The 12,565-nt window shown below is 40.2% G+C and overlaps 1 protein-coding gene across 6 annotated transcripts in view; it reads left to right on the top strand.

The window, feature by feature from the left end:
• BCAS3 (BCAS3 microtubule associated cell migration factor) overlaps positions 1–12,565 on the top strand; it is a 298,857-nt gene that overhangs the window by 4,117 nt on the left and 282,175 nt on the right. For all 6 annotated transcript variants that reach the window (XM_077787568.1, XM_077787567.1, XM_021524867.3 and 3 more), the window contains 4 exons: positions 9–63; positions 1,426–1,498; positions 2,180–2,286; positions 9,378–9,459. In XM_077787568.1, coding sequence (XP_077643694.1) covers positions 9–63; positions 1,426–1,498; positions 2,180–2,286; positions 9,378–9,459 — 317 coding nt within the window. The remainder of the gene's footprint in view (positions 1–8; positions 64–1,425; positions 1,499–2,179; positions 2,287–9,377; positions 9,460–12,565) is intronic.

Genomic DNA, 12,565 nt, shown 5'->3' with positions numbered 1-12,565 from the left:
TTTTCCAGGGAACAGTCGTACATGGAGAGTGTTGTTACCTTCCTCCAAGATGTTGTGCCACAGGTAGGGTGTGGATCTTTAAAACTACTTTTTTCCAGTGGACAAAAAAAGCAGTGTCGGGAATCCTCACTCTGCTGTGTAAATTTATTACTTCATCTAATGAATAAATAAATAAATAAATTTTATGTGTGTATCTATATCTTTTAATATATTTATATAGAATAAATATGGCACTGGAATGGTCCCTTCCTGGTTGCCCATGTGCCTCCCAGCAGCAGAAGGGAATTAATTTTGTTTTCCTCTTTGGGGAAGCTGTAGTCCATGGTGGAGGAGCACTACAGCTGATTGTGGCTTCAGGAAATGTTCCTGATTCTGATTCCAAGGAATTATTTAGTGTCCTGTTTCCTCCTGATTTTCCTCTTAGGAATTCCCAGTGCATTTATTCTGCAATAATACAAAAACAATGCCCTCAGTAATACCAATTTGTGAAATGCATTTTGGACTCCGGTTTAAAACGAAACATATTTAAAGTTTCAATGAAGAAATTGCTGCATTCCACAGCCTCCCATTCCCCCCCTCTGCTTAAAGGATACAGTCTGTGTTTTATTTTACACATCAGCTTGCCTTGGAAGTGTGGAATTTGATTTGTTTTGAAAAGTAAACCCCACACTTACTCTTTACATTTGTATTTTTAGTCCGTGTTATTGCTTTTCTGCCATGTATGAAGTGATTATACAAGATGTGTTCATATTTAATCCCAAATAGTGCTCAGCATTTTGGTATAATTCATTTGGAGGTGAGGGTATTTCTGCTGGTGCTCACGTTCCTGCTACCACAGCTTCTCCTGAGGACTGTAAAACCTCCAGGCTGGAAACACTGCAAGTCTCACTCCACAATTTCTTTTTGTATCTCATCTTTTTATGGGAATCTGTAGAACACAGGGCTGAAACATGGATCTGTTCTGATGGAATTGCAGTTTATTCTCTTTAAAATGGCTGCATTAAAGTTGTCACAAACAGAAGTGAAAGGTGTCAGTAATATAAACTGTGTAGTAAAGGTCTCTTTCTTTCCTCAGTCTGGCTTGCAAAGCTTTTAAGTGAATTAATGAGAATTTTAATGATAAAACACCTCATGGAGAACCTCCAACACCGCTGAAGTTAAAGATTGTAGAAACCACTGTATTTAATTTTATTAACTCAACTCTAAGTCACGTGGCATTTCTTACCTGCCCCAGAAGATTTATTGTTCCAAATATTTTATCATTCCTACATCAGTGGGTGATGTTCAGCATGGTTATGTTGTGTGAATATTGGTGACAATAAGCTCCATGAATCATGTTTGTGGTTTTTAATATAATTCCTTTTTACAGGGGGACAAAACCACTGTAAATCTTCCTTGTTTCAACCCTTTTTGCTTTTTGTCCAGGCCTACAGTGGAACCCCACCAGAAGAAAAAGAGAAAATTGTCTGGGTCAGATTTGAAAATGCTGATTTAAATGGTATGCCTTCATTTTCTCTCACTTGTACTTGGGAGTTTTGGGTCCATGTGCAGTAATTCCAGTCAGCTTTCTCTGTAATAGAATAATTACAAACATTATGATTTTATTGAATAAAACCTCTCTTAAATGATGTTTTCAATCATGAGAGAATGAACAAAGCTCACTGAAAGCATGGAAGCATCAGAGACAGAGAAGATTTATTTGGGTTGGTGAAAGATGTTCCCAGGCTCAGTTAGAACAGGCTGCATAAAATAAATGTTAGGTCAGAACAGGCTGCATAAAATAAATAAACAACATAAAGGATTCTGAAGAATATTCTAAAGAGTTTTGTTATATGAACCTAAAAAAGAAATACCTGAAATTTTATAAAAAATAGAGGGAAAACAAACCCACAAGCAAACAAACCTTAACTGGCCAGAGGTGGCCATAAAGCCACGTGAAGTTGATAGATAATTTCTAGTTTGATAACCCTGATTTAGGTTCTCTCTCCATCCCTAACCTTCCTTTAAAAAAAAAGGATTATTTAAATAATAAAATAATATTTTTCTGTATTGTTCCAGCATGAAAATATAAAGCACTTTGGTTGCTTTTAGTTCTAGCAATTGAGGGAACACCACCTAATGCTGCTGAGAGCTTGGTCCTGACTTCTAATAATGGCTTTGCTGTTGAAATGTCCTTCAGATACATCCAGGAATATGGAATTCCATGAAATCCACAGCACTGGGAACGAGCCCCCGCTGCTGCTGCTGCTTGGCTACAGCGATGGGATGCAAGTCTGGAGCATACCTGTGAGTTCAGGGCTCACCCCCTCCTTCCTTCTCCTTTTCTTTGTCAATTTGCTGTTCCAGCTTTAATCTTTTACCTTGAATTTTTCCCATTGGATAGGAGAGAGCCAGCACTTCCCATCAATGTCATACGGATTGTGTGTAATGTGGTTATCTTCAGATAATCCTGAGCACAGCTCAAACACTTCAGTTCATGTACCTGCAGATTTTTGAGGGCTTTTTTACACATTATTCCTGCTAAGTCCATTTCCAGACTCTAACTGGGAGCAGTGTTTGTAGCCCCAAAACAAAACTGGATTTTGTTTTTTAACAGAAAAGGATAAGGGTTTAAAAAAACACCCAACAGGATTTGTTTGTCCCAGGAACTCAAGTATGACAGTATTAATAGTATTTTACAATCACATGTTTGTCATGGACATGATTTGCAATTTTAATTTTATGAAGGCCTCTGTGGGCATATGGGTTTGATTTCATGCTCTCATCCCCACCCCCTGGTTTGTGTTGCAGAGTGGTTAACGGGGCACATGGTCTTCATTTGGGGAATTTCCCCCAAATTTCTCACAATGAGAGAATAAAGTTGAATACAGTAGCTTATAAAATTCTGAAATTAAAAAAGCAAAATTGCTCACAACACCTTATCCTTCAGAATAAAGCAGAAAGGATGGAATTTTTTCCTTTTGTAAAATACATTGTTTTTTTAAAGAAACATGTACATTTTACAACTTTCTGGTTAGCTATGTAGGAAATATGTTTATATACCAGTAGCTTAGAAAATAATGTTAATTTCTACAGCAAAAGTTCAGTTTGATTGAGTTTTATGGGTGTGGTAGAGCTTTTCCCCTTCCTTATTGCACCTTATTATCCTCTTGATTGCATCTCATTAGCACAAATGAGGAAAAGCTGATGAGGTTTTGCGTTTGAAGGAATGTTTAACAGAAATGGAGTGAGACCTAATATACTTCGCTAAATTTCAGTCTTTTGGAACTGTTTGTTAAAATTTAGGAACTTTGAAACTTGGGAAGATTTCAGCCAAAATGGGATTTTCTCTCGTGGTGCGTTACACAAACCGCCCACACGGGGGCGCTGGGACACCGAGCTAAGAGCGGCAGCACCACCAGCGCAATCAATTAATTAATTAATTAACTTACCCTGAGCATCACATCGCCTTGAGCTCACGTATCCTCACAAAACACCTCATTTTACCCAGCTGAAATGTTGTTATCCGAATGAACCTGTGTTTTCTGCTAAAAAAACAGAGATGTGTTGCCATGGATGGATGTTTTCCTTTTTCTTTCTATCATTTTCTTTTCTTTTTTTCTTTTTTTCCCCCTTTCTTTGTGTCTGAATGAACCACAAATTCGACCATGGAATACCTGATTTTGCCTTCTTTTTAGTAGAACCATACAGCAAGACTGTCTTTTTTTTTTTTTTTTTTTTTCCTCAGTGTATTTCACTTCTTCATCATTCCTAGCTTTTAGTAGTATTTGCTATTTCAGGAAAATAACAAAAATTAAGTTGCAGGACAGCTTCTCTTAGTGCAGTTCAACTTTTGCAGAAGTATGAGCAGGAGGGAAGTGCAGTGAAATGGAGAAAATGCCAAATGTGGAAATACTTTAACATCCACCTTCAGAATGTCAGCTGTGGGATATTGCATCATTTTGCCAGCCCTTTTTTTTGTATGTTCTGTGAAATTCTGAGAGCACAGCCAGGGAGGTGCAGCTTGGACCTGGACACTTGGTGTTAGTCCAGTGTCAGTGTTGGAATGGCTCCTCTGTTAGTGCAGATTTTCACAGAAAAATGATCTTTAACATCAGTTTTAAACATCTTTCCAGAGCAGGATTTGTAAATCTGGAGGGAACATAAACTGGAGGGTTTTTTTCATAAACTTGAGGGGTTTTTTCACATTGTTGCTTCTCCTTTGCGTTTTCCCCCCCTTGCTTAGCCTGAGCACAATAAAACCTGGCAGCAATGTGATTGACTTAATATTTAAGAGCTTATTTGGCAACACTTTTTTGTGCCCTCTGCTATTACACAAACCTTCCTTCTTGGCCCCACTGACTATTTAGCTTGTAATTAAGCAATGTTATTCCAACTAAGGAAAAAAAACAACCAACCCTGCTTTCTCCAGCTTAATCTGCAAAAGCAACAATCTGACATTTATGTGCAAATCTCCTCAGGAAAGTCATTATCTGTAGCATTGTGCTTTTTTATTCCTACAATTGGCCTTCTATTCAGCACTTAATAACGTGTTGCAGGCAGCAGGGGTTGTGTGTGAGTGATTATGAAGTGTTTATGACAGCTCCTAAGCCCACACTCCTGCTAATGGTGTTACATGGCCTTGCCCACACCTCGCTGCTGTGTCTCTGCGAGCTGAGAGTGCTTTCACATTAACATCTCCTCCGAGGAGGATCTTTGGAGTACCAAAGTGGGATTTGCAGGATGGGAGATACCATTAGGGCAGCTTCAAAGGCTTGGGGTGGTGGTTGGGGCAGCCTGGCTTTGGAAGTGCAGCACAAGGTGTCCATCCAAAGGGCTTGGCTTTGATCTCTGCTCTCAAGTGCGGGTGGGAAGCTTAAAAGTGGGTTTAAAATACTCCTGGCTAAGTGGGGAGGAATCTGGGAATACACGAGGAGTTCCTGTTTGATAATGGTGCAGTGGAGTTCTGTGTTTTGTTTGGAGTTTGTTTTTTGCCTTGCTCCCAGTTTCATGTTTCAGAGACAACTGGAACTGGTTTCTGCCTGATGTGGTTTCCAAGTCTCTGTTCTAGATGTTCCTGTTCAGGGAATGCACATTGGCTGTTTTATATATATTTTTTTTTGGTTTATTTCTCATTGTAGGCTTTTCTTCTTCTTTTCAGAAGTAGAAAAATCATCTTAATGTATTGGTTCTTGTGACAATTAAAAAACAAACTTATCACATCCCAAGCTGCAATCCTTCCTTTGTCCAGACCTCCTCCTAGAGGGAACCACTTGCATGTAGCACTCAGAAAAATGGAGTAATGACCTGACCTAGTGACCCTGAAAAACGTCTGGGGACTTTGCAGAACATCTATGCAAATAATTTGATGAGACTTTGGGTTTTTTACACTGAAGATCACCAATGTGCAAGAAATGTGGTTTTATAAAACATCTGATGCCATTAGCAGTGTCATAATTAAAAGTACTAGGTGCAACCTCATCCTCAGTCCACCACCAGAGTAACATTCCTTGAGCATCTAAACTCTTACAATCTCTAGATAATTACATTGATCTGTTTTGAATGGAAAAGCTGAGTGAATTTCTAAACTAAAGTGATAAAATTTGTTCATTTCCTTCCAGTCCTTCCTTACTTTCTCAGCAGCAGCATGGCTGGAAGTTGCCTTTAACCCATATGCAGCAATATTTGGTAGTGGTATCTATTAATTGCTTATTATCATATTAGAATATCATATCATGATACCTTCATGTATGAAACATACATCAGAATATATAAAAACAACTCCTGATCATTCCCTTTTCCTGTCATACATTCCCCAGTTTCCATTTCTACATTTGCACAGAAGTTCAAGCATTGAGTTCCAAACTCCATTTCGTTTCACTTTGGTGTACGTTTGGCTATTTTTTTTTGTTTTAAATTTTTTTCCCCATGTGAAAACCATTTTTTCTGGTTGGAAACTATTACTTGTCCTCGGTGTGAACAAAACTTCCTTTGTTCAGCTTTTCTTTTATGGGTGCAAACTGGTGTGCTCCAAACAATGCCTCAAAAATTACCCAGTGCTGCAGATTCCTGGGCTCTCATGTTTTAAGCTCAAGATCTCTTAAGTGGAGGAGAAGATTCTTCTTCCTTCAATGAGGACTTTTTTGGGGGATTTGAATCCTTTGCTTCCAGCCTTCCCTGTAGGTCTGGGGGTTGTGGTTGATCCCAGGTTTTGGGAAAGCTGAGATGTTCTACCAGAACAGCTTGGAGCCATCATTTTGGATTCCCTCTTCCCTGCAACGAGTACCTGAAGCTGCTTTTACAGCTTAATATCCAATTCTTGAAACCTGTTTGGAAATATTCTTGGCTTTTGGAATGGGAAAGAAAAACTTTTAAGAGCTCTGAGAGCTGCCACGGGGACTTGCTACTTAGCTGGATCCAATCCAAAATGGCAGCCACAGCCTCGTTTCTCACAGGTGCTTTTTGAAGAATTTCGAGCTCTGTTTTCAATTCATGACTCTATTTATATTTTGTCTGTGCATGTGAGACTGTGGAGCTCCAGGGACTGGGAATGGGATGGGGGCTGACCCCCTGTCCCCTCAGTGGGCAGCTCCTGCTCCCACTGGGTGTCCCCTTCACAGGGGATGAGCACTGGAGTGGCAGAAGATCAGGCCACACAATCTCTGTCCCTCCAAGGGGGAGCTTGCAGGCAGATTGAACCTGTGTTTTTCCATAGCTAAAAAGTTTTATCCATAGATAAAATAATAGCAATAAAGTTTTATCCATCAATAAATGAAGGGCATTAGCATTAACCACACTTAATTCAGGCTTTTATAAGAACTGCAAACAAAATAAGAAGCTTCTGGTGGTGGTGGTGGTGTTTGAAAGGAGTTCACTGGAATTCAAAGAAAATCTTGAACTCGAAGCCCTGATGTATTTTTCAGTGCCAAGTAAACCAAGGAACAACCAAGCTCTTACTAATTCATGGCAGACACAAGATGCAATGTCTTCCATGAGTCCCTGTCTCAGCAGGACAGTTAAAGACACACAAATCCCCTGAAAAAGCTGTTACTTTATGAAACTATGCTAGATTAAATATTAGTGTTTTAATGTGATCAGTGTTGTAGTGTCACATCCAGATTTTTTGGAAACTTTTTTTTGTGCCTGTTAGAGAATTTGAATTTTCTTTACAAGTGAGATGATGGTGGTTGGGTGGCATCTTGTATTTTCATTACAAAGCCTCCAGTGGGGATGTATCTTAAAATTTGATCTTTTTTAGATCCCAGGAGTCAACAAGTGCTGAGCACTTGAGCTGTAGAGGCTGAACCCAAACCATTCCATGATTTAGAATGCTGCAGGGACTGAGCAAAGGACCTGTTAACCTACAGTGGTCTCAAAACAGGGGCTAAATACCTTTAATCTCATTTTAGTCACTGTTGGATCCTGTGCTTTTTGTTAATCCATTTAACCTTACTTTCTGTAATTTCCCCCCAGTATGAAATAATAAATTATCTTTAAATAATGACTATTAATTATTCAAACGTTACTGTAGCATTATATGCATGAGGAGAGCTGGGCTGAGATTTCCACGTTAAATGCTTCACTACAAATAAACTTCATTTGTATTTGGACATTTCCAAGCTTTTCTTTCCTAGTCTCAGGTTTAAGCTCTACCAGGTCTTGGCACCCCAGGCTGGATAAACATTCTGCTGGAGTTCAGGATATTTAAGAGCAGAACCTGAGTTGAGGAGGTTTGGCATTCTCAGTGTGTCTTCCTTTGGGGACTGGAACTTTGTTTGAAGCAGGCTGGGGCTGGGGCTGGTGTGCTGGCAGGGTTAAAAAGGAGAAGGAGGTGTCGGAGCTGCTTGGGATATTTTATGGGAATCACTCCTTCTGTACCTTTGTTGTGCTGGTTCCTTTCCCTCTTGTTTTCATTCCTAGCCAGAGATGTGCATGCACGTGTGAAACAGCATTTTCATGGTTTGGGGGAAAAATCTTTAATTGCCAATAATAATAGTTCCCAAACCTTCTGTTTTTCTTCTTTTCCATTTCCTCCTTTCCCTTTTCATAGAGCTGCTGTGTTCCAGTGGACAGAAAACGTGCTGCTGTCTTAATTTTTTAAATCTCTTTATTACTCTGCCCCTCCTTAATTTTCCTCATTTTCTGCTTAGCTGTGCTCTACATTTTCCTGAGCTGTTTTTTCTGGATACAGATGTTTTCATCCAGAGGTGTTTTTTTTTCCCAACACTGCACTCCAAGCTCATGATCAGTTAAAAGCCATCAACTTTTAACTCACAATTAGTGAGTTGGTGTTATTAACAGTGATTTTAATTGATAAACTGCTAGGCTAAAATGGGTTAAAATGTTAATTTCCCCACTTAGGTGTAGCTTGTGTGCAATTCCAGGCTTAACAGGGAGAAGCAGCAGTTCTCTGTACTGTATGCAGAATGGTGGGTTAGCTCTGTAGTAAATGGTATTTTCAAAGTAATTTTATTTATAATTGTGCTTCATGAGGTGGGTTTCATTCTCCCTCATGACCCAGAGCAGTGATAATAAATAACCAGGCAAGAGTGGATGTAAGCTGAGAGCCTGGAGTACTGTACTTGGGATTTGCTGGTCAAACAGTAGGAGTATTTTAAGTTTTTGGACGTGTGAGATGAAGTGCAGAAAGAAATGGAAACAACCATAAAATGACATTTCCAAAAATTCACTTGAATTTATAGTTTATTGATTCCTAAGAACCTTATTCCAAATCATGTTCTCTTCTGATATTGTAAGCTGCTTGTTTGGCAAAACTTTATGCCAGCCTTGGCTGTGTTCTGGGGCTCATTACATCTGTTTTAAGTTGTTGGTTAGTTGGAAATGAGCTTCATAATGTTTGCCATTTTCCTGGAGTTTGACATTCCATATCGGATCCATTTCCAGGCAGTTATGAAAATACATTGAGTGACCATTGCAGGAAGTCTGGAAATTCATCTTAACTGCTTCTGGTTTAATCTTTTCAACATTGCCATCAGTGACAGGCTTAAGTAGCTTGACCACCAATTTTTAAACATGGTTTTCACACCTGGTGAGTTCGAAATGAACCATTATATGAAATTCTCCCATCTTTTTCCATCCATATTTGCCACTCTTGATTGATTTCTGGTGAGCTGGCATTTTCCTTTAGAACCATGTGAAATGTGGGATAAATTTTTGTGACTTTTAGTCAGCTTCAAGCCTCGCTTCTTCCAAAAGCTGTGTGGTCGTGAGCAGTTCATTCAAGACTTCTAATGTGTATTTTTAATTAGAGAAATGGCAGTGGTTGCTTAGGCAGAGTCTCACCAATGTAGCTCCCTAAAATGCCTTTCTACCTGCCTTCTTGGCTGTTGAGCAGCTGTATTTTTGCAAGTGTGAATGTGTTTTTTGCCTTTCTGCAGATCAGTGGGGAGGCTCAGGAGCTGTTCTCGGTGCGCCACGGGCCGGTTCGAGCGGCTCGGATCCTGCCAGCTCCTCAGATCAGTGAGTACCCCCAAACAGCAGCACCCACCTGAACCCTTTCGGTTAAAAAGGCTGCCCTTCCACTCCTGTTCAACCAACAAAACTACACAATCTGCTTTTTGGGGCAGCACTGACTCCTGCTTCTTCCATTTCACCTTACTTTACATTAATTTTACTCACTTTGACCCTTTCAGTGGTTTGAATTTTATCATTCTTTGAGCGCAGCTCCTCTCTGCCGCTGCTTAAATATTGTTTTCTCAAATTCTAAACCCAGCTGCTTAATTTAACATTATTGAATGTTAATTTAATTTAGGATTTAGGATTCTTCCAGAAGTTGAGTTAACCCTGAGAAGAACTTGCTGCAAAATCTGAGCAACTGTGCATAAACAAGCAAATTCCTCTAAAAAAATTCCATCCAAACGCAATCTAATTTCTGAACTGTTTGGTTTTAAATTAAATTGGTGTTTTACTTTGTGGATGAAAAGAATTAGACCAAGGTGTTTGGGGATTATGCTGATTTAGAATTTCTAGTAATATTTTATGAATTAATTAATGAACTCAAAAAATACAGCCTAAAATCTTATTATTTAAATTATTAATAGTAAATTGAACTGATTTTGTGTGTTTCAAAGAAAGTAAATGAAGAATGTTTAATGGACATATTATAAATTTTTTTGTGATTTCCTGAGCAGAGGAATATGCAAAGTATATGTGGCTGTGTAACTATTACAGGTTAAACTAACTTAGAATAAAATACTTCCCAAGCCTGTTGTTCCTTTATTCCATTACTGGAACCCTGCAAAATTCCCAACGAGTTGCTCTCTTGCTATTTTGTGTGTCATTGAGTAATGGATGCCTGTGCCCCTTCCTCTCCAGAAGGGAAAAAAAAAAAAGGAGAAAGAGAAGTGGAAATGAAAATGAAGTAAATTAATTGAAGAACCTGGGAGTTCTGTTTTTTCTGGTATTAAAACAGGTTTTTGATTTTTCAATCAAGTAAATCACACTCATGAACTCCTTCAAGCAGTTACTGTCTTTCTGCCCCTAAATTCCATACATTTAGCATCTGACAATGATAGTTGTTACATTAGAAAACTATTCAAATTAGCTCATATTAAATTAAACCAAACCTTTTAAAAACATGTTTTGGTCTCTTTTTACATGGCTTGGTTTAAATAAATCTTTGATTAAAAGTACATGAATGTATCATTGACCAGTATCTGGAATCAGATAAAAGTAAAGCTGTAATAAGAGGCCTTAGATAACTAACTCATGAGCTTTAATGATTCTGAGCTAAATAAAAGGAATTTGTAAAGGAGAAGCTGATTACCATCAGCAGGCTCAAACACTGTTTTACTGTAAAGCTGTAAAAAGGGAATTATTGAAAATAGGAGTCTCTTGGTGGATGGATTTGGCACGTTCCTAGAAACAGATTTGAGCTGGTGATAAGCAGCTCATTCCCAGGTGTGAAAGGAAAGCTCATGCCTTTAACTTGGTGACTTTACAGCAGCAGAACTTAATAGTTTGTCAACTATTTCATTAAAAAACTGCAGCCCTTTGATGTTAGATCCTCTGCCTCGTGGTGTGTCTGGTGGCATAATGAAGCCTTGTTTCAGAGAGATTATTTCATGCAGGGCATCTCCTCCAGCAGCTCCTGGTGCTGCTGGCAGCAGGAGCCTGGGCAGGTTTGGTAGCTCAGGGGCTGGGCAGCTCCTGGAACTGGGACTGGCACCTGTGCTCTGCTCTGGGCCACCAGCCTGGGCTGGGCCAGCTCTGCTCTGGGCCACCAAAGTGAGCTGGGACAGTTCTGCTCTGCTCTGGGCCACCAGCCTGGGCTGGGCCAGCTCTGCTCTGGCCCACCAAAGTGAGCTGGGCCAGCTCTGCTCTGCTCTGGGCCACCAAAGTGAGCTGGGACAGTTCTGCTCTGCTCTGGGCCACCAAAGTGAGCTGGGACAGTTCTGCTCTGCTCTGGGCCACCAGCCTGTGCTGGGCCAGCCCTTCTCTGCTCTGTGCCACCAGCCTAGGCTGGGCCAGCTCTACTCTGATCCACCAGCCTGTGCTGGGCCAGCTCTGCTCTGGGCCACCAGCCTGGGCTGGGCCAGCTCTGCAGCATCACTGTGATGTCCTGTCACTGCATGTCACTGTGATGTCCTGCTCTGCAGCCCGGAGCAGATGGCCATGAGAAATGGAGGGATTTCTGTAAATAATGTTAAACCCTCCAGATATCAACTCTTCTCCGTGGTCAGGTCATACCTACCTTCAGCAGGGCCTTCAGTAGGCAGGACTTTAATTACTCCGTGCAGTTTGGAATGTACAGGGTCTTTTGGGGACTGAGGGGTTGCACTGTGACCAAATTTTGGGCTTGCAGAGCTCATATTTAGACTATGAGAACATCTCAGTCTGGACTCTGGCAGTCTTAGGGACAGGAATTCTGAGCTGTAAAATCTCTGAGCCATCCTTGGCTCTTCTCCACTTCCAGATTTGGGTGCTGGGCTGGGGTTAGGGTTGTTTCCATGTGTCCAGCTCTGGATTTTCTGTCAGTGCTGAGGCAGTGATACATTTATTTCAGTTACCTTTGTTCTTTCACCTACAAAATCAGAATATTGATGCTTTCTGAAGGAAGTCAATGCTACAATCTCCCATTTTTTATTACTTACCCCAGGTCATTTTACAAGCCCCTGGCCAAATACCTGCTTTGCCTTCTGCTGTCCCATTTGTCAAGGCAGAGCTGCACAGTTTAAAAATCAGTCAGGAAACTCAGAAAGGCAGGGGAGCAGCTCTGTGTGTGGCAATTCCTGCTCAGAGGGGTGACAGGCTGGTGTGGTGAAGTTTAGATCAGTGGTTGTCTGTAAAACCTATTTCCATGTTTCAGCATTATGAAAATAAATTCCTCCAGCGAGCTGAATTAATTTATTGCCATTTTCTAGATTATGTTGCTTGCAGAAAGAGGATATAATAGCCCTACATCTCTCAGTGAATTTGACTGTTCACTCAAGTTGACTTATAAGGGGGGGAAAAAGGAAATAAAAAGAATTTAGAGGTACTAAAACCATTGAGAGTTGAAATATTGCAGCAGATTTATCCCTGTTCTCCACTGCTCCCATCTTTGATGTTGGTAAAATTAAGATTT

This window comes from Lonchura striata, chromosome 20 (genome assembly GCF_046129695.1).
Source record: "Lonchura striata isolate bLonStr1 chromosome 20, bLonStr1.mat, whole genome shotgun sequence".
Lineage (NCBI taxonomy): Eukaryota > Metazoa > Chordata > Aves > Passeriformes > Estrildidae > Lonchura > Lonchura striata.
This window is presented reverse-complemented; position numbering and strand designations above follow the sequence as displayed.